This window comes from Rhinolophus sinicus, chromosome 17, assembly GCF_057876585.1.
Source record: "Rhinolophus sinicus isolate RSI-liver-muscle chromosome 17, RSI-T2T, whole genome shotgun sequence".
NCBI classification, from domain to species: Eukaryota; Metazoa; Chordata; class Mammalia; order Chiroptera; family Rhinolophidae; genus Rhinolophus; species Rhinolophus sinicus.
In genome coordinates this window covers 207,214,979-207,233,592 of record NC_142517.1, presented here as the reverse complement: position 1 = coordinate 207,233,592, position 18,614 = coordinate 207,214,979, and the positions used below count along the sequence as shown (strand labels likewise).

Genomic DNA, 18,614 nt, shown 5'->3' with positions numbered 1-18,614 from the left:
TATCCAGCTGGGCCCCCAGCACCACTCGCTCTGCCTCGTTAGGCCTCTGACTGCCCGTCTGGAATCCGAGCCCCCTCAGGTACTGCGGCCAGGAGTCCTGGTACCTGGTGCCCAGTGAGCACTGAGTGTCCAGAGCATGCCGCAGAGGGAAAGTGTTAAATAGACTTTCTTGGATAGGAGGCCCATAGCTTTCATCGGATTCTCAAAAGGACACCCAAAGTGAAGAACCCTGCTTTAGAGAGACAGGCAGAGCCCCCTGCTTCTCCCCCACAGCGGGTGTCCCTAAGGGAGGGGAGGTGGCTCCGAAAGCTAGGCCCAAAGGAGGTGGTGTGGGTGAGCTGCTGCCAGCTCACCTGGGAGCTGAGTGATGGGGGAGATAAGGGGAACAGCAATGGGAGGCCAGGGGAGTGCGTCCCAGGAGACAGAACTGGGGTGGGGGGTGGGGACACAGGGTGCTCTGGGAACGCTCCCCCCGCCCCGGGTTCTGACCTGCTGCACTGGCTCCTGCTCCACGTCCTCAGGCTCCCAGACAAGCGTGAGCTCTGGCTTCTTGCCCACCTTCTGGAAGTGGTGGGACCGCAGGGGCAGCGCCTGGGGGGGCACACACCTGGGTCTCAGGCCCTGGGCTCTGGATGCCACCTCTAACCCCTTTGACGCTGCAAAGCTCTGATGCTTGGAAGCAGTCCCCTTCCCTGTTCCACCTCTGACTAGCCTCAAGGGAGCTTCCTGCCTTGTCGCCCAGCCCAGCAGCTAGCTGCCTGACTATCCAGGGGGCCACCCCCATCCTCGCCCCTTGCCTCGCCAGCTTCAGAGGCCCTGCCAGGCCATCTTGGCTGAGGCAGCATGGGGCCACTGGCTCTGTGCTATTCCCAGGAGGTGGTGGCCCCAGGTGAGGCACCTGAGGCTGGCACCTGCCGCCCCCTGCTGGCACCGGGTCTGTTAGCACAGACTGAGGGCTGCAGAGATGATGAACTTTCTTCCTGCTCGGTAAACTTCAGGACTTCAGAACTAGAGCCCTGAATGGTTTCAGCTGGACTCCACTCCGTCTCTTCTTTACTCCATTTTATTGCTATTGTGTTTTTTCCCATACTATGTGCTGGGCTGTGCACTCCCAAAAGGGCTTTGGATGTTGGGAAATTCAAGCCAGGGTTGGGATCCAGACGGTGACCTGCTAACCACAAAGTCAGCTGAAACAGGTCCCTCAGGTGGCCTCAGGGAAGCACCAAGTATCTTTGGGAAACCCTGAAACAAATAGCCACCCAGGGCAGGACCCAAGGCTGGTCTCTTTCTTCTCTTTGAGGGACTTGGCTTCCGGAGGAGCCATGGACCATCTTTCTGATCTTTCCTTCCCTTGTGTTCCTATAAAAAACTCTCACAAAGCCTGCATACCCTGCCATCCTGTACTGGTTATGAAGGGACGTGTTCTCTGGTTGCCTGGTCCTTGGAGAAGGTCCCCCATCCCAGGCAGGCAGAGTTGGGTGTCTTGGCAGGGCCCATTAGGTGGGCTTGGGGCTGGGTGGGGGAGGGGAGCAAGGTCAGGGGCTCCACACCCTCTGCCACTGTGTGCTAGCATGGCCCACACCTGAGCGAGGGGTAGGTGGTACCATCACAGCTTGGATCCTGTCCACAGTGTAGACAGGAACAGCAGGGTCCTCGGCCTGTGCTCCCACTCTCCATGCTTGTGTCCACTAAAGGCTGACCCTGGGACACCAGAGGCTAGAGGAATACGGAGACGCCAGGAGAGGGAACGGGAATAGGCAGGGGAAAAAAGTGTGCTAAGCAGCTGTCTGTCGGGGCCGGGGGAGGGCACAGGAGCCGGGTCTGCACCTGTAGCTGGTCTATGCCTGCCCCCACGCCCCTGACTGTGGCCTGGCCGCCCGCGTACTCACATTGCAGTAGATGCGCTTCTGCACCCCGTAGCGCAGCACCAGCACGTCGAAGGCTTGGCTCAGGATGCCCAGCACCATGGCTTCCGACTCCAGGGGACCACTCTCCTGCAGGGCAGAGCTCTAGTCAAGGAGTGGCCACGGGACGTGGAACCTCCCCAGCGCCCACCCCAACTGCTGAAGACCCCTGGCCTCCTCCAGGGCTCCTTGTGAGCAGGTGCCCAGGAGGGGAGGTGGGGCAGAGGGCGGGACGGAGCGCCAGGATGGTGGCTTCACCTTGACCATGATGGCAAAGAAGAGGCTGGTGCTGAGCTCCTGCACGCGCTTGGACGCCATGCGGCGGTCATTGCAGTGGTCGGCCCGCTTCTGCAGGACACTGGGCGCCACATCTGGCAGCTTCCTGTAGCCTGGAAAGAGGGCGGTCGGGGGAACGCTGGCCGGGTGCTCTGTGCGTGCTGGCCATGGCTGGGCAATGGGCAGCGTGGTGCCCCTGGCCCGGGCAAGGTGGCGTGGGAGGTCCACGTAGAGTCAAGGCCTCCCGCTGCCCAGCTCCAGAGGCTGGGAGGGCGGCGGGCCAGGTTAGGCCCTCAAGCCCCAGCCTCAGCTTTTACTGAGTCCCAACGGCACAGAGGAGGATGTTCGGCCCCAGGCTCCCTGTTGCTCGAGCTGCCCACCCCTTGGGGCCTCCACAGTCACAGCAGTGTGGCCTCTGGACGCTGCGCACCCGCTCTGGGGGTGGCAGCTCCTAGCTGGCACGGGCCTCCACTGCCTCCCGAGCCGCGCCCCTTACCCAGCGCGGCAGCCAGGAGACGGTGCACCATAACGTCGGCGAAGCGGCGGATGGGAGAGGTGAAGTGCGTGTAGAGCGGCACGTTGAGGGCGTAGTGCCGGAACTTTGCCTCGTCCTGCAGCACCCCCGAGCAGAAGTACACCGCCATCTGGGGGTGAGGGTGGGGGGTCTTAGATCCCGGCCAGGCCAGGTTGGGGCTGGGTTTGCTTTGTGAGACTCACGGCCTTGCGCTGGGAAATCTTGCGGTGGACTGACCTGCCAGGCTGCAGGCAGCTGAGCACAGCTAGGCAGGCCAGAGGAGGCTGGGGCCATTCTATGTAGCGGGACCCACAGGGCTGCCATGAGGCTGGCCAAAGCCACAGGGCGCCCACGCCCCTCTGCTGCCAAAGACAAATGCAGGCCTTGCCCTGGGTTGTCCAGACTCGCTCATGGCAGCAGCCCTGCAAGGGGCCCACCCCGCCTCCACTGAGGACAGGGTGGGTGCTGGGAACCGCAAGATGGGGAGGGCCTCCTCCCTCAGTCCTGCTGACCAAGCCCTTGGGGAGAGGAGGGAGGGCCACCAGGGGTCTGAGGGCAGCTGGGGAGGAGCTTATTCTCCCTGCAGTGAGTTGCTGTTGTCACTGCCAGGAGAGGGGGGTTGTTTCTGGTCTGCTCCCTCCCCAGGAAGGGGCTGGGGTAGCCCTGCTGGACCACCTCCACCATATGGCCAGAATGGAAGGCAGGAGGAAAGGTCCGGGACGCCCACCACCCAGAGCAAAATGGGCAGTGGGTGCCTGGCTCTTCCTCTCTGGGCCCGGCCTGGCCTTTGGTCGTGGCTGACGTCATGCCCTCAGGCCCTGATGCCTGCACTGCTGAACGCCACGCTCGCACCCTGGCACCTCTGTGCTCCTAACACTCCACCTGTGCCAACCAAGGGAGGCAAACGGCTTGCCTGCCAGTCAGCCTCAGCCCATTTTGTCCCTGATGACCTGTCCTGGGGCCAAGACCCAGGGGTCTGAGTTCAAAAGGCCCTTCTACAGGGAGGGAGTTAAGACTGGGGTACAGAAAGAGACACCAGGTGGCTGTAGGGGCCCCCCAAATAGCCCCAGGCTCCGAGCAGTCCTGCTGTCGTGGAAGCCCTGGCCACAGGCCCTGAAGCTACTTGCCTGGTGTCCCTGAGCTCTCAGGGCTGGGAAGCAAGGACACGCTGTTGCCTGGGAGCAAGTGACCAGCCTCCTCGCCGAGAGCCAGTCACACCCTGCGCGCGCACTTGCTCACTCCCCGCTGTTGCTCACTCTCACCCCCTCCTGTGTGCCCGGCTACATGGACAGCAGGCTCCAGTTTCTCTGCGTACAGAGGCCCTGGAATTCAGGGCGCAGCTGGTGGTGACCTGCTTGGCTCCCCAACTCTGCTTCCCTTCCAGCTCCTGCTGGGCCCTGGGTTATGTCTGGGGCAAGTCGCTGGGGGAGGTGGGAGCTGCCTCCACTCTGATCCACGTTCGGGCTTTGTTCTTAGCGGTGGCCCAGTTCCCCAGAAGAGCTGGGTGAGGAGGACAGAGGGCTCTGGCTCCCTTGCTGGCTGGTGTCTCTGGGCAGAGTGGGGTGGGTGGGGACTGTGGCTTTCCCACAGAGACCAGCCGTCCCTGGGACAGCCCTGTTTCAGCAGCTCACTTAAGATTTTCATGCTCACTGCTGCTACCTCTGGCTGGTTCCCTGTCCCTGCCCCCATTCTTGGGGCTGGGAGAACAGGGGCACTAGACTCTTTGGGCACTTCCTGCCATCAGATCCTGACGCAAAGGCTGGCCTCTGAGAGTACTGGCAGGCCAGGTCAGAAGTCCAGTCTTTTTTGGGTTCCAGGCGACTCAGGAGGGGTCTCCTTTCTGTGGGGCTGCAGGGCTGGCTTGATCTTGGAGGTGGATGGCTTCTAGGGTCAGGGAATACACAGCACAGCCAGGAGGCAGTTCCTGGGACCCAGGGGCAACTGGAGGGCAGGATGGTGTCCAGCCTGGTGGCCACAGGCACCCCCTGCTCCTGTGTGGGGTATGTTAAGGAGTTTGGCATGGGGCAGACACTTGTGACTGGGGCAGCCAGACCTAAACAGGCCCGATGGCTCCATTCCCGGCACAGCTTAAGGTGTTAGAAAAGAAATCAGCTGTGGCCAGCTGGGGCGATCTGGTTCTTGTGAACAGAATGAACCTGCTGAGTGACTGAGCCCCTGAAAAATGGTTTGTCCCTGTCTCCCAGCCGGGCTGTGGCCCAGAACTAGCCCATTAGCACGTGTATCTCCTGCTGGCCTCACAGTCCACAGGGTTGGCTCCTTCCCAAGGTGCTCGGGCCTGTGGGGGTTGGAGTTCGGCCTCAGACAGCTGAGAGGCTGCCAGGAGCATGCCATCATCTACTTCCCAAGCTGCCAGCCCGTCATCCTGCCTCCAGACAGGCCCATGGCCTGACACCCCTTCTCCTGGCTGGTGAGAGGGAGACTTCTCCGCTGGGGTCCATAAGCTGCGGTGGGGGCTGAGGACTGCTCCCCTGGACAGGCTGCTTCAGGAGACACTCGCTCCCTTCCAGGGTCCTCATCCGGCCACGAGTTGCTGACAGGCTCTCATCCCCTTCCCCAAGCTGGTCTATGGGGATCGGGCCTGTAGGCTTGGTGTATGCCCTGTGCTTTCTGCAGGGCACAGAGCCCCGGAGGCCATGCAGAGGGCAGTGGGGCTCAAACTGGGCCCTCTAACATGCCCAGATAAGCCGTCCTTGAGCAGGTGGCAGCAGATCAGGCTCAGGAGCCCCACCGTCCTAGGCGCTGCCTGGGGGCGCCTCCCCACCCTCCCCTGAGGTCCTCTGCATGTGCAGAGGTCATGAGTGTTCCTGGGAGACGGGGGAGGATGGGGGACTAGGCCCCCCTTACCTGCATGGGCCGAGAGCACATGTTGGTGAGCACCTCCTTCCGGGCCAGTGAATACTTGTCATCTCCAAATAGTTTGGTCAGACTTTTCTAGAAGCAAACTCATGTGATATGCAGTCAGGCTTAGGAAGAGGCTCTGGGGCCCATCACCCCCTGAGCATCTGAAACCCACTTCTGGGGAGGAAGCATCAGTTGAGGGACCCAGCCTGGCTCCGATGGCCATGGATGGCGTGCAGGACAGTCAGCAGCCTCCCGCCTGTGTCCCACACTGGGCCTGACTCAAGGTCAGTCCTTCCACGTCTAGCTGGCTGGCCTGGACAGACTGTTTTCTACCTGTCTGACCTAAGGCACCTTCTCACCCACCCCAGGCCTGGGGCACAAGTAGCAATAGTCTCCCGCCTGGAAGATCAGAGCTGAGGCCATGGATTCCGGAGCCCCATGAGGCTTAGTTCCAGGCAGGGAACACTGGACACCAATTACCATAAAAACATTCTCTGGCTTCCGATGGTCCCAGCCCCCTACTGAAAGCCTCTGGGCTCAGGACTAGCCCATCCCTGGCTATAGGACCCCTGCCTACAGCTGAGCCTCAAGTGGCCTCCTCGCTGGGGCCTGGTGGGGAGCCCCGTCCACGGCCAGGGCCTCAGCGACTCAGAGGCCTTCTCCCCACGGCCTCCCCTCTCTCTTGCAGGGGAGTTCCGGCTGAAGGGGAACAGACGGAGAACACAGAGCCTGCGGCACCTCCAACTCCCAGGCCCCCCTCTTCCCCCAATAGGACCGCTCCCTGCCCAGGCTCCCGGCACTCACATTGATGGTGCTGGCGGAGCTGACGTCCATGGGCAGGCCCATCTGGTCACAGAACTCCTCCAGGTCACTGAGCATCCTGGTTTGGGGTGGGGGGTGCCGACGCAGCAGGGCCCGCTCGGGGAAGGCCCGGTAGACCTTGTGGGCCACGGCCATGTTGGCCAAGAGCATGAACTCCTCCACCAGCCTGCGGGGGGAGCGCCGGGGTCAGGGGCTGCTCCCATTCTCCCCCAGGCTCCGGGCTGGCTCTCTTGCTCCCTCAGTCTCAGCTTAGAGATGCCCCCCACCCCATTCCCACCCCATCCAATCTACTTTATTCCTCACTCACTTCCCGCTCACGCCCCTCACTGTACTAATCAGTCTCTATACTCTTCTGGAGGTGGTGGTGGGGGGGTCTGTCTCATTCCCTGCTGTAGCCCCAGGTCTCGGCACCCTGCCTGACCCAGAAAAGGCACTTAGTAAAGATCTCTGCTGAGTGACTAGCCTCCAGAACCCTCAGGGGCATCGCCAGCTGTAAGAAAACAACGTGCCTCCCTGGGGGTGTGTGGAAGTCGTGAGCAGACCCAGGGCTGCCCGTTCCCAGGAGTGCTGGGCTCCTGCTCCCCCTGGGGAAATGGGGGTTTCAGAGCATGAACAGGGGCGTCACAGACAGCAAGCATGAACTCACGCATCCTGGTAAGGCAGAGGTGCTGTTGGGATTTCAAACCCTACCCAGTCAACCTCTTAGGAGTGAACACTCTACTTTTGCTTCACTTGAGTGTAATTAGAATCAAGAGTAAGTAGGACTAGCTATGGCTCCAAATGAAAAGACAACAGCACACCAAGAACCTCGGGGGAGGAGCGGGGACTGATGGAGGATGGAGGAAGGGGCCAGAATTGAGGGGTCAGGCACCGTGGGATGCTGGATCATAGGCCTGAGGTCAGCACCCCCTCCCCCCAATCTGGGGCAGGAGGCCCACGCGCTGCTCCCCGCCTGGGGCTCCCGTGGGGGGACAAGTGCACTAGAGCTGCGGCCTCTGGGAAGGGGGCTCAGGCAGCCCTGGTGCCCTCGTGGCCAGAGTGCCCTGCGTGGGCAAAGCCTTACCCAGCTCAGGGAAGACTCCCCTGCCTTCCATCTGAACCCCAGGTTGCATGTCAAGCCTGGCCTTCTCCCATGGAGGTAGGAGAGCTCAGGGAGGAAGCCCCAGCAGGCCTGGCAGCAGCCGGAGGCCCAGCATAAACGTCCCCTTCCTGGAGGTGTGGGCTGTACTACAGGCTGAGCCTCATCACCTTGCCAAGCTCTTGCAAAGAAAAGCAGCCAGTGAGCGGGGAGAGACTGAGTGTGAGGGTGCGGAGCCCCTCCGACTGGGCCGACCTCGGCAGGAGCATGGCTCCGGTCTGCCAAGCTGTCCCCAGCGCACACCTGTCTCTCCCAGAAGCCCTCTCCACACTGTGCGCTCCTAGCCCCTCCCGTAGCACCGAGGGCCAGGCATACAGCTGGGGCGCAGGACTGCAGGCTCTGGCCTCTGCTGGCCTGTGTCGGTGAGAGGCCCAGGGGGGCATGCCGCATTCCTTCATTCCCCACTGGGATGCCTAACAGCCTTTCAGGGGGCCATCCTGACAGTACCCCCCACCCTAGTCTGTCCATGAGCACATCACTTCCTGCTGAGAAGCCCAAGTTCAGGCACCTGCACTGACCACCAAATCAGATGAGGTCTGGGTCCTGGCTCCACATGTTCTCGCTGTAGGAGCCTGAACGAGTCACGGACCTTTTCTGACCCTCCTTTTTCTCAAATGTAGAACGGAGACCATGGCACCTGCTTCACAGGGTGGCTGTAGAGACCGAAGGGGTAAGACCTCTTCTAAGGGCAGACCCTGTGCCCGAGTTGTGAGCCTCAAGACATGAGAGGTGCTTTTGTCTCTCCCCACCTTCCATGCCCAATGGGCTGGGGTCTCCCCGGGGTGCCCTGTGATTTTCAGCCCTGCCAGCCATCCCTCTCCTCACCCTTTCCACGCCGTCCCTGAAGGCCCAGGCTGAAGGCTCTCTCCATCCGCCTGGGCACTTACTGCTACCCAGCCACTTGGCAACTTGGCAACAAGGGCCAGGCTGCCCTACGGTCACCTTGTCACCGTCTAGCACTGACTCTTCATATTTGTTTTTGTTACTTAGGTCTTGCCAACCCAAGAGGAGTCTTCAGTTCCTGCTTGATAAATGTCTGATTTGATTCATTGTCTGTTCCTGGTCAGACACTGCAGGTCATCACCACCTAAATAAATTTATATTCATTCATTCGTTTGTTCATTCAACAACTGCCAGGCAGTTTTAGACTTGTCTCCCCATGCAGTCAGAGCATCACTCGGGGCAGGGGCTTGGAGCCCGCCTCCAGCCCAGCGACGGGCTTCGGTGAAGACTCTGGGCTGCATTTTGCAGCGTGGCCAGCAGGGGGCAGCATAGCCCCACAGCAGGGCTGCCACCAGGCTGCTAGCAGGCTAGGGAACGCTGGGCAGGACAGTTAGCAGGGCTAGGCTGGGGTGTCTTCCGCCTGTCCCCCGACCCCTGGCTCAAAGAAACAATGATGCTCCTGCTCCCAGTTCCTGCAGGGGCTCCCACTTCACCTCTCAAGGTCTTAAGTAAGGACAAGAACAGGAAGGAAGGTATGGGGAAGGTGGGGCCAATGTCCAGGGCCCCAGGCAACGACCACGGACCCCAGTCGAGCTGCTTATCCAGTGACCCCACTCTGTGTCCCCCCCCCCCGCCATGGACCTCCGGTTCAGTGCCACGAGTCACCTGCGGCTGGTGAGAGAAAAACAAGTGCGCTCTTACTAACCTCGAAAGTCTGGCGAAGCTTTGGATGCAGAAGCTGACTTTGGACAGGTCCCTTTGGTGCCGGGGGTTTGGGGTGGGGGGGAGGCTTCAAATCTTTGTCCTCATGACAGGGGAGAGGGGAGTTAAGCGGAACCCTCTCCAAGACAGTTCGCTGATACCAAGCATTCATCCCAGAAACACGTCAATGTCACCAGCCTGGGAGGTGGTGCAGCAATAAGCCAGGATTCCCCAAGTGCGTCAGGGCTCACTAATATTCTAGGATAGCTGCAGGGCCCATTCCCCACAACCTGTTCTAAAATCCTTCTTATACCAGCAGGTGGGAGAGGGAGGGGTAGAGAGAATCCCCAAAGTTGTGAGCATGAGAAAGCAGGAGGAGGGTGGCCGGTTAGCTCAGTTAGTTAGAGCGTGTTGCTAACACCAAGGTTGCCGGTTCAATCCCCGCATGGGCCAATTTGAGCTGTGCCCTCTTTAAAAAAAAAACAAAAGAAAGAAAAAGCAGGAGGGGGGCCTGGAGTGTCCTGGCGGTCAAGCCCTGGGGTGGCTGGGAGGGGTGCAGTGCAGATGGAACTGGGTCCCCATGGAGCGGGGGAACAGAAAGGCCAAGGGAAAGCCAAGTGACCAGTAATCAGATTCCAGAGTTCACGATTCACTGTGAAAAACTTGGTCAGGAGCCATGGGAGGGAGAACTGCGCTGGGCAGGGGCGGGGTAGGTGGGTGTCATTGCTCTTCTTGGGCCAACAAAGGCCCCTCTCACCAAGATCTACAAGTTCCCCCCTCCCCACTTCCTCAGTTCCCTGGAAGGACCAGCAGGGGGCACCCAACATCTTCTCTCCACAGGACCTGGGACGTGGCAGGAGCAGCTTAGAACCCAGAAACTTCTGGGCAGGAAAGAGCCTTAGTTTATAAACTGCAGCCCAAGGTCCAGGGGTCTGTGGGCTCCAAATCAGTGCTTTTTCCTTCACCAAAGCCAGTCTGGGGCTGAGAGCTGCAGTCGGGGACAGTGAATGTGCTCTGAGGGGATGCAGGGAGATTAGGAGAGGAGGTCCGACAGCTGCTCCTGTCAGCAAGCCCCCCTTTCACCCTGACCTCCTTCCTCTTTTAGGAGCAGTGCTGCATGCACAGGTCTGCAGCCAGAACTCAGACGATGCCCCAAGCTCCTCTGGGTGAGGATGCACCTCTGAGAGCAAACTGCACACCCTGAGATCTGGAAACCCAATTGGAGATGGCCGAGCACGCTGCCCTGGCCTCAGACCTTGCTCCCTGACCTGGGTACCTGTCCTGATCGTCACCCACCACCCCCACCAACCCCTTCCCTCCCAGCATGGCACAGGCATGAGATCACTCAGCCCTGTTGGGGGGGCACGAGACGGGGGAGTGAGCTGGAACTCAGCAACTGTCTGACAATTGCTCTAAACAGGGGCTCAGGGATGGCTGCCAGCCAGGATCACCTTCCAGAACAGCAAGCCAAGCCCTCGGAGACGGGGCCTTGGTCCCAGGCCTGGCATCTGCTGAGCATATGGAGCCCAGTCCCACTGGGGGGTCCACCACTCTGGAGGTCTGGGGCGGGCTCTGCTGTGACAGACAGCTGCCCGGCCAGCTGGGGGCCAGGCCAGGTCGCAGCGGGGCAGCACTCATGTGCAGCATCCCACCTACCTGTGCTCTGGGCCTCCAGGTGCTGGAGGACCAGGGGAAGGGCAGGTGAGAGGCTTCTCATCCTAGGGAGGAGCTGAGCAAGCCCAGAGGTGTCAGAGTCCCTCAAGTGCTATGGCGGATGGCAGGTAAGGCCACAAGCAACCTGCACACAAGTTCACACACCCCTCCCACAGCAAAGATGGCTCTGGTCTAGAACGGTGTTTCCCAAAGTGTGTTAGTGTTACTTAAAGGAAAAACAGGACAAATGTTTGAAACATTATTTCACTTGATGTTTTCATTACAGGACATCCCTTCGCCTTTCAGGGACTAACGTGCACCATGACTTGACAAGTAGCACTGGACACAGCATTTACTTCTTGCTGGCAACTGAACCTCTTTGCGTGGCATCTTAAAGGCTGATGTGTAGGGAACGGCCACTCTACCTGCCAGGGGTCAGACAGTGGCTGAACGACAGGTGGGCTAAAACCTCTGCTCTTTTGGAGGAAGACTGCCCGTCCCGGACCATGCCCCTCTGCTCGTCTGGAAGATGGCGGCTCTGTTTTGTGAATCAGGGGTCTGAATGTGTCTGTAGCCACGGGAGGTCCTCTGGTTGGGTGGCTGGGGGTGTCCTGTGGTGGGGCTCCTGACCCTACTTCTCTCCTGGCTCTCTGTGCACAGGCCAAGCCACCTGGAGAGGAGAGATGGTTTCCAGCTCCACAGCTTGCCTTGGATCCCAGCTCTGCCACTCACTAGTTGGGTGATTTCAGCCACATTTCTTAACCTCTCTGAACCTCAATTTATTGGCCTTAAAAATGAGGATGCAATATACCAGGGCCTGGCCTAATGATTACATTACCATTGTGCATACGTGGATGTGACTGAGCTGGGTAACCCCAGGGCCTCGGCTGAACACAGTAACATGCCCAGAAGCCTCTGTGCTCCCACGAGGACGCCCTCCTGGCGCCAGGCCTCCAGCTCCTACCGGCTGGCCTTCCTACTTCTAGTCAGGCCCGCTCTGTTTCCTTCTTCACACCCAATGTCCTGCAATCCTTCTTGAAGGCAAATCTGGTTCCGTCCCTCTCTTGCCGGAAGCCTTTCCATGGCTACCAGTGTCCTCGGGACAGTTCCACCTCCTGGTAAAATGAGGTTCGCCAGGCTTTTTGTCATGTGCCTGGGGCCACCTCTCCTTCTCCCCACCCCCATCCCTTACACTGCAGCCATAGTGAATTCTTGGGGCTCTTTCTTGCTGTTCCCTCAGCCTGGAATCCCAGACCACTCTTCTCCCATCTCTTTTTCTCAGCTGTCCCTTCCTCTGGGGGGGCAGCATGAGGTGCCCACCCTATGTGCCTCCTAGAGGTCCCCTTCGTATCCCATCACGGCCTTTAGCCACACTACGGTGAGCGCCTCTGATCATGGCTTTCTCTCCCTCCACGCCCCCGTCCCGGTGCCAGGCCTGGCTCAGGGTACACCCTCAGCACATCTGTGCAGAATGACAGTCACAGGATGCGGCACGTTCAGGAGTTGGGACGGCTCGGTCCCTGCCACCAGGCCTTTCCTGCTGGGGCACACAGCCCTCACACGTAGACTTCTGACTCCAAACACTTGCTGCCAGAGGTTGTCGCGAATTTAAAGCTCTGCCTAAGAAAAGGGCTCCACTGAAATCATTCCCAAACACGGCAGGAGAGAAGCAACGGCCTTTTCCTGCTCTCTCCTCCACACTCAGTCTACAGAGCACTGTTCCACTTAATAAGCCCGAGGCGCTGTTATCTAAGAGATAACAGAGGGCTATGCCTCCCAGCTAGAGCCCTTCACTTGTTTATTGTTCTTACTCATCCTCAAACCTTTCTGAGCTGCTGCTGTGGGTCAGGGCAGTGAGAGAGGGACGAGACACCCAGTAAGCACCTGCCATAGATGACACCACATACTAGCTGCAGCTCCTTAAACCCTCCTGCAGCCCTGGGAGGCATTTTCATCCCTTTCTATGGGTGGGGAAGCTTAAGGTGCACAGAGGAAAGGTGACCGCCCCAAGTCCCACAACTCTCTAAGCGACCAGAAGGGTTGTGTGACCTAGAGGCGCAGCTGCCTGCGTGGGTCCTGGGCCCTGCTGCTGTCAGAGAGCCTCCGCTTGCCCCCCCAGGAAGCCCTGGCCTTGTGAGGAGATATGTCCATAAACGCAAGATCAATTCCAGGCAAGGTGGAGGGAAATACTTTATATAAAAGGGACAGGACTGTAAAGGTGTGAAGGCAAAACAAAGCACCAGGCATGTTTGGAAAACAAGAATCAAGGGGAGAGAAGGGCTGCATGGCGGGGGTATGGCCTGACGGGGCCTGGGACTTCATCTGGGGTGGGGGAGGTTGCAGAATGAGGGATGGACCTGATGCAGAACCCGGTGGTGGTGGGGCCGGGCACAGCTAGGACGAAAGGGCTTATAAGCTGAGGAGTCTGAGGGCTTATAAGAAGCAGTCAGAGGCAGCAAGAAAGGGCAGGTCGGGCCAGAGCACAGAGATACACACAAGGTGAGGCCCTGGGGTAGATAAGACTTTCACCCTGTCACCGGTGTGCAGTGGGGTGAAACAGGAGGAGGGTGAAACAGGAGGGGGCGTAGAGGGGGACGAGCTGGCTGAGAGGCGAAGTGTCCTGAGGGAATAAGGCTGAGCGGGGAGGTTCACAGTGCAAACACCTGGTGAAGTGGGGAGGGGCCTGGAGACACCACTGGATTGGGGGAGGGGAAGCGCCAAGCCTCAGTGGGGCAGTTGATTCAGAAACCAATAATTAAAGAGTGAGGGAGGCCGGCAATGGTAGACAACTCTCAATACACTTATTGGTGAAAGAAGCAAGCGTTAAAGTCTTTTTCTCTGGAATGTTCTCTGATTGCTGTTGTAAGTACCCAAAAGATCTTAGAGGCAAAGGAGCTAACGTGAGAAAGAAGCTGAGGGTGAGTATGTGACCAGCAGGCGCTGTGCCCTCAGAGCTGTGAGCTCCCAGGAAGGGTGGCCAGGCCTTGTGATTTGGGTAGAGAGGAGGCGGCTAGTGTGAGCCGCCCTCTGCTGAAGGAGGCCCCAGGAAGACCCCTGCACAGTGTCTTAGCCACTGACAAGCCACTTCCTTACGGCAGCCTGGGGTTCCAGCGGCCCGGAGAGCAAAGGCCTTGCCAGGGCCACAGCCAGTGAGGGGAAGAGGGGGCTAGACCGTGCACTCCCTGGCCGCTCGTCCAAAGCTGTCCTGAGGGCTCAGGGCAGACACGTGGTGAGCGGCAGCTGCAAAACACAGGAGGCCTCTGTGGAAGGAGCAGCTGGGTAAGCCTGGAGCACGAAGACGCTCTTCCTGAAACTGGCTTTTCAAGTCTACGGGGCACAGGAGAGAAGCAAGGCCCATGCCCATCGGGTCATCCAAGAAAGGTCACGTCAAAAAGGCTTAGGGACGGGGCAGCCTCCCTGGGCAGACCTGACGTGGGGGGCGTTGGTCCCTGCCCTGTGGCATCGGCAGGCACAGCGGAGCAGGCCGCTCTCCCCGAACTCGGCCCATCCAGACAGTGGAAGGAGGCTGGCGCTGGCCGCAGGGGCTCGCCCAGCCCAGGCGTGCTGGCAGGCAGGCAGCCCGAGCTCCTGACCCCGCTCCTGCTGCTCACGCTCTGCTTCTGTGCGCTCAGCCTCTCAACCTTGCCTGGCAAGAGCGGCGGGGCCGCCCAGGATCCTAGGATGTCCTGTTTCCAGATCCATTTACCAGCTAGACCAGATGAGAAACACCCCACCCCTTCCACTCTCAGAACACTCAGAAAGTGGCTTTGGGAAGGACCGGGAGCTAGGCAGCCAGAGCAGTGGCATGGCTGTTGCCCAAACCTGAAAATGCATCAATTTTCAAAGACCAAAACCAAGTAAGAAACTAGCAGCCTCTTCTGCCCTCAGCCACCAAGGCACTTGTCACAACTCTGGGGGGTCTCATGTAACTATAATTAGGCCACTCACAGGGATTGTTCAATTAGCTCTTGGTGAAAAGCGCTCACCTGGAGATAGGATAAGAATTGCTCCCAGCCAGTCTCACAGTCACTTCTCCTGAAAACCAGCTTTTCTCCACTCGGGCATGTCCTCCCAGTGGGCCTGGGAGCTCTTGGGCTCTGCAGCACCATGAAGGCAGCTGGGCCTCTCACAGGAGCTGTGCGCCCGAGCATGGCCCCTTCTCCGCGGCTGAGCAGCCCACAGGGGTGGTGGGGTGGCCACCCTTAAGGGGACCTGCTGCTCTCCCAGCGAGTGTGGTGGGAAAGTGCGAGGGCCCCAGGAGCCGGGCATGATGGGAGGCAGCAGTCCGATGAGCACCGCAGTGAGAGCTGCTGGGGCCCGGAAACTTTCAAGATCTTTGTTGCAGTTCCCTCCTAGGCCAGGCCAGGGTGGAGCTGGTGGCCTGTGAGCTGGAAAGTGGAGGCCTGGAGAAAGGGAGCAGCAGGCAGAGCAGGCTGGGGTGGGTGGGGGGCCCACCGGGCGAAATTCGGCAGATGACTGATGGGCGCCCACCCACAGCCAACGGGGTACCCTGCTTCAAGCACCTGAACGGAGGGTGCTGCGGCCACAGGGCTGACCACATGTCACAGCTTGGGCCTCTTGCTGACCCCTCTCCTCCTGGGCTCCCTGCAACCTGCTGAGCGTTTTGGACATTCCCATGAAACCACAGGGAAATGAATGGGGCCTAGTTCACAGGCATGGAAAACCCCAGAGGAGAAGGTCTCTGGAGCCAGACATAACAGGCCCTGCGGGCGAGGCCGGAGCCAGGTTTCCTCTTCTGTGAGGCTGAATCCACTCCAGGCCTTTCTATAGGTTCGGCAGGCGGGGCCCAGCTGCAGCAGCACGGTTCAGCTGCTTGTTTTTCTAGCTCAAAAGGAAGTCTCCAGAGGCTCGGCCCCTGGAGCAGGGGCCCTCGGGCCCTGCCAAAGGGAGGCCCAGTGGCTGCGGTAGGGAGGGGGCTGGGGGCTTGCTGGGGAGCCGGGTTGACAGGCAGAAAGCCCTTTGTCAGCGTAAAGCTAGCCGAGAAGCCTCGCTCCCTTCCCAAGTTTCAGGGCTCTGCTCACGGAGGCACAGGGCAGCCTGCACGCGGCAGCAGCCGGGCGCTCAGGGCAGAAACCTCGCCCTAAGCAGAACCAGGTGGCAGTTTCTGCTGGGCGGCCTCGCAGAGCTGGGTAATTAGGGCTTGCTGGCTCTGCCATGGTGTTGACACACATGCCTTTCTCTACTTCTAGCTGCTGTCCAACTGGAATTAGAACCGTGGACCAGAGGACGTGTGGCCAAGATGCACGGAGGCCCAGCCACCTCAGGGAGCCACCGCAGTGCCCCCCAACAGCTCTGCTGCCCTGCGCGGGCTCCCGGGCCAGGGTTCCCTTTCATGCCCCAGCCCAACAGTGGGCGCTGGCTCGGTAGCCTTGGACAAACTCAGTGGGGGCAGCTAAGTCACCACTGACATTGGGAGGGGTCAAGTTTGATTTTAAAATTAGGCCTTGGGCACGAAGATCTTTGAAAGAGAAGGGTATGCCAGAACACACAGGTGTTCTTTAGTTCTCTCTGTCTCTCTCTCACACACACACACACACACACACACACACACACACACACGACAGCTAGATAAGGGAGGCTGAGACACGTTTCCTGGGAACTCATGCTGCTTTGTTTTTGCAAGTTTCAGCATGCTCTGCTCACCTTCCCTGCCGCTGGGGAGCAGCTCCCCTGGAGCAGGGCCCCCACCCCAGCCATGTGGTCACTAAAGGCTGCAGGCGAATAAGGAGAACTGTTGGTCAGGCTGGGCTTTCTGTGCACATTCTCTTATCGAGTCCTCACAAAAACCTTGCACGGGGAGGTGTATGCGAGCCCTAATTTGCACACAGGGAAACTGAGTGCCTGAGAGACCAAGCGCAGTGAGCACACAGGTCACCACCAGGGGGGCAGGGCCATGATCTGGAGATGGCGCTTTCTGACCCCAAAGCCTGTTCTCCATCCGCCCCGGGCCTGCAGATGGGGAAGGGCTGCCAGGGCAGCTGAGGCCGAGGCTTCCCTAGTGCAAGCGGACGAAAGGGCCAGGTGTCCAGGAGAAGAAGGTTTACTGGAATGGGCCAAACAGGAATCTGAGTCCTTTAGCTAAATAGTGGCTCCTCAGCCATAAAGAGGAGTCTGTGTTTCTGGGTCTCCCCTGACCCCAGAGATGAGGACCTGCAGAGGCTGGGGGGCTTCCTGAGTGGGCCACCCAGGGCAGCAAGGCCTGCAGAGGGTCTCAGCACTGGGGAGGCCGTGTGGTGGGGTGCTGCTTCCTTACCTGGCTGCTGTAATCAGCCCCCCTCACACTGCCCTCCGTGTGCACCTGGTCCAAGACCACAGGGAGGACATGCCCTGGCATGGGGACCGAGCTGGTGACTGCCTGGGCACACTGTGCAGAGCACCAGTCTCTGAAAGGGCCCCCGGGGGATCCCCCTAACAAACATTCTCTTTATTACTTCATGTGTGAAAAAGGCCCACATGGGCCACAATTCCAGCCCTGCATGTGGGGTGGTATCAGCTTCCTCAAAGACCTTACATCTTGTAAATCCTGTGGGAAACCATCAATTTTCTTTCTCACCCTAGACCCAAGGCAGAACTGATGGTGTCCCGGAGCCAGAGCCACACACATTTCCTGCTGGAGGCTGTTGGGGCAGGGGAGCCACCTGAGGGTCTCCCTGCCCCACAGCCTCTGCCTGGCCCAGGCAGGGGCCACCTGAGGGTCTCCCTGCCCCACAGCCTCTGCCTGGCCCAGACAGGGGCCACCTGAGGGTCTCCCTGCCCCATAGCCTCTGCCCGGCCCAGGCAGGGGCCAAGGACTGACTGCACTGGCAAACCCTTCCTCGATTATACCTGTTAACTCCTAACTGACACAAACCACATCGCAGCCTTGTTCTGCCTTCTCCTCATCCGGGTCTCTACTCACCTGCACCTACCCCTCTAGCCCCACCCCAGCTCCTCAGAGGCCATTCACGCCTGTCCAATACGAAGCCCTCTCTGGCTGGCTCCGGCAGCTCTGTTTACCTTAATTCCCAGTGCCTAGGACACTATCTGGCATACAGTAGGCGCTCACCAAATCCATTATTTTTATCTGCAATTGTTTGCTTTGTCTAAGCAAGACCAATACGTCATATATCTATGGTGCTTTATGTGGTTTTCACAAGCCTCAGACCACTCATTGTTCATAGGACAGCAAAGGGAGGCTCAGAGGGGTTACCCGCATGACGCCCCCAGGCTCAGACGCCCCACCCGCTTTTTCCTCAGGTGATCGCCTGCCATAAGCTCCCCGAGGACGGGGAGCAGGATTTCCTTGGCAGCCTGACCAAGGGCTCTGCTGACAGTGGGGACTCAATAGAGGGCCTGTCCCGAGGCCATGCTGGTCCCCTGGGAGGGGCAGTGGTGCTGGTCTGCCACATTACTCCTGTATTTTCTCACCCCTCACAGGTGGCAGCAGCTGCAGAACTGAGGTCACTCACCTCGACCTGGCTCTCTACCTTGGTGGCAACCCCAGACGGATGGAGCCTTTCCCCAAGGCTGCTTGCTGCCCGTGTCTGAGGCTGGCCATACCCGGCAGGCAAACACGCAACGCCACCTTCGGGCCTGGCTAGGCCGTGACAGTTTTGTAACTGTGGAGGTCTTACTTAGCCCTTGCTTTGCCTGTGTCTCTCCTCTTGGAGGGACAAGGAGGGCAGGAGCAGGACTCAGCCCTCTGCCACTCCCCCTCCCACATAAATGCTTCCTCCCATCTGCATGCAGAGCTCGGGTCTCCCACATAAATACTTCCTCCCATCTGCATGCAGAGCTCGGG

At 59.5% G+C, this 18,614-nt stretch overlaps 1 protein-coding gene across 4 annotated transcripts in view; it reads right to left on the bottom strand.

The window, feature by feature from the left end:
• Positions 1-18,614, bottom strand: part of DIS3L2 (DIS3 like 3'-5' exoribonuclease 2) — a 299,279-nt gene that overhangs the window by 4,594 nt on the left and 276,071 nt on the right. For all 4 annotated transcript variants that reach the window (XM_074314980.2, XM_074314986.2, XM_074314989.2 and 1 more), the window contains 6 exons: positions 6,361-6,544; positions 5,560-5,646; positions 2,677-2,824; positions 2,163-2,293; positions 1,890-1,994; positions 490-591 (listed from right to left, as the gene is read on the bottom strand). In XM_074314980.2, the coding sequence (XP_074171081.2) occupies positions 490-591; positions 1,890-1,994; positions 2,163-2,293; positions 2,677-2,824; positions 5,560-5,646; positions 6,361-6,544 (757 nt within the window). The remainder of the gene's footprint in view (positions 1-489; positions 592-1,889; positions 1,995-2,162; positions 2,294-2,676; positions 2,825-5,559; positions 5,647-6,360; positions 6,545-18,614) is intronic.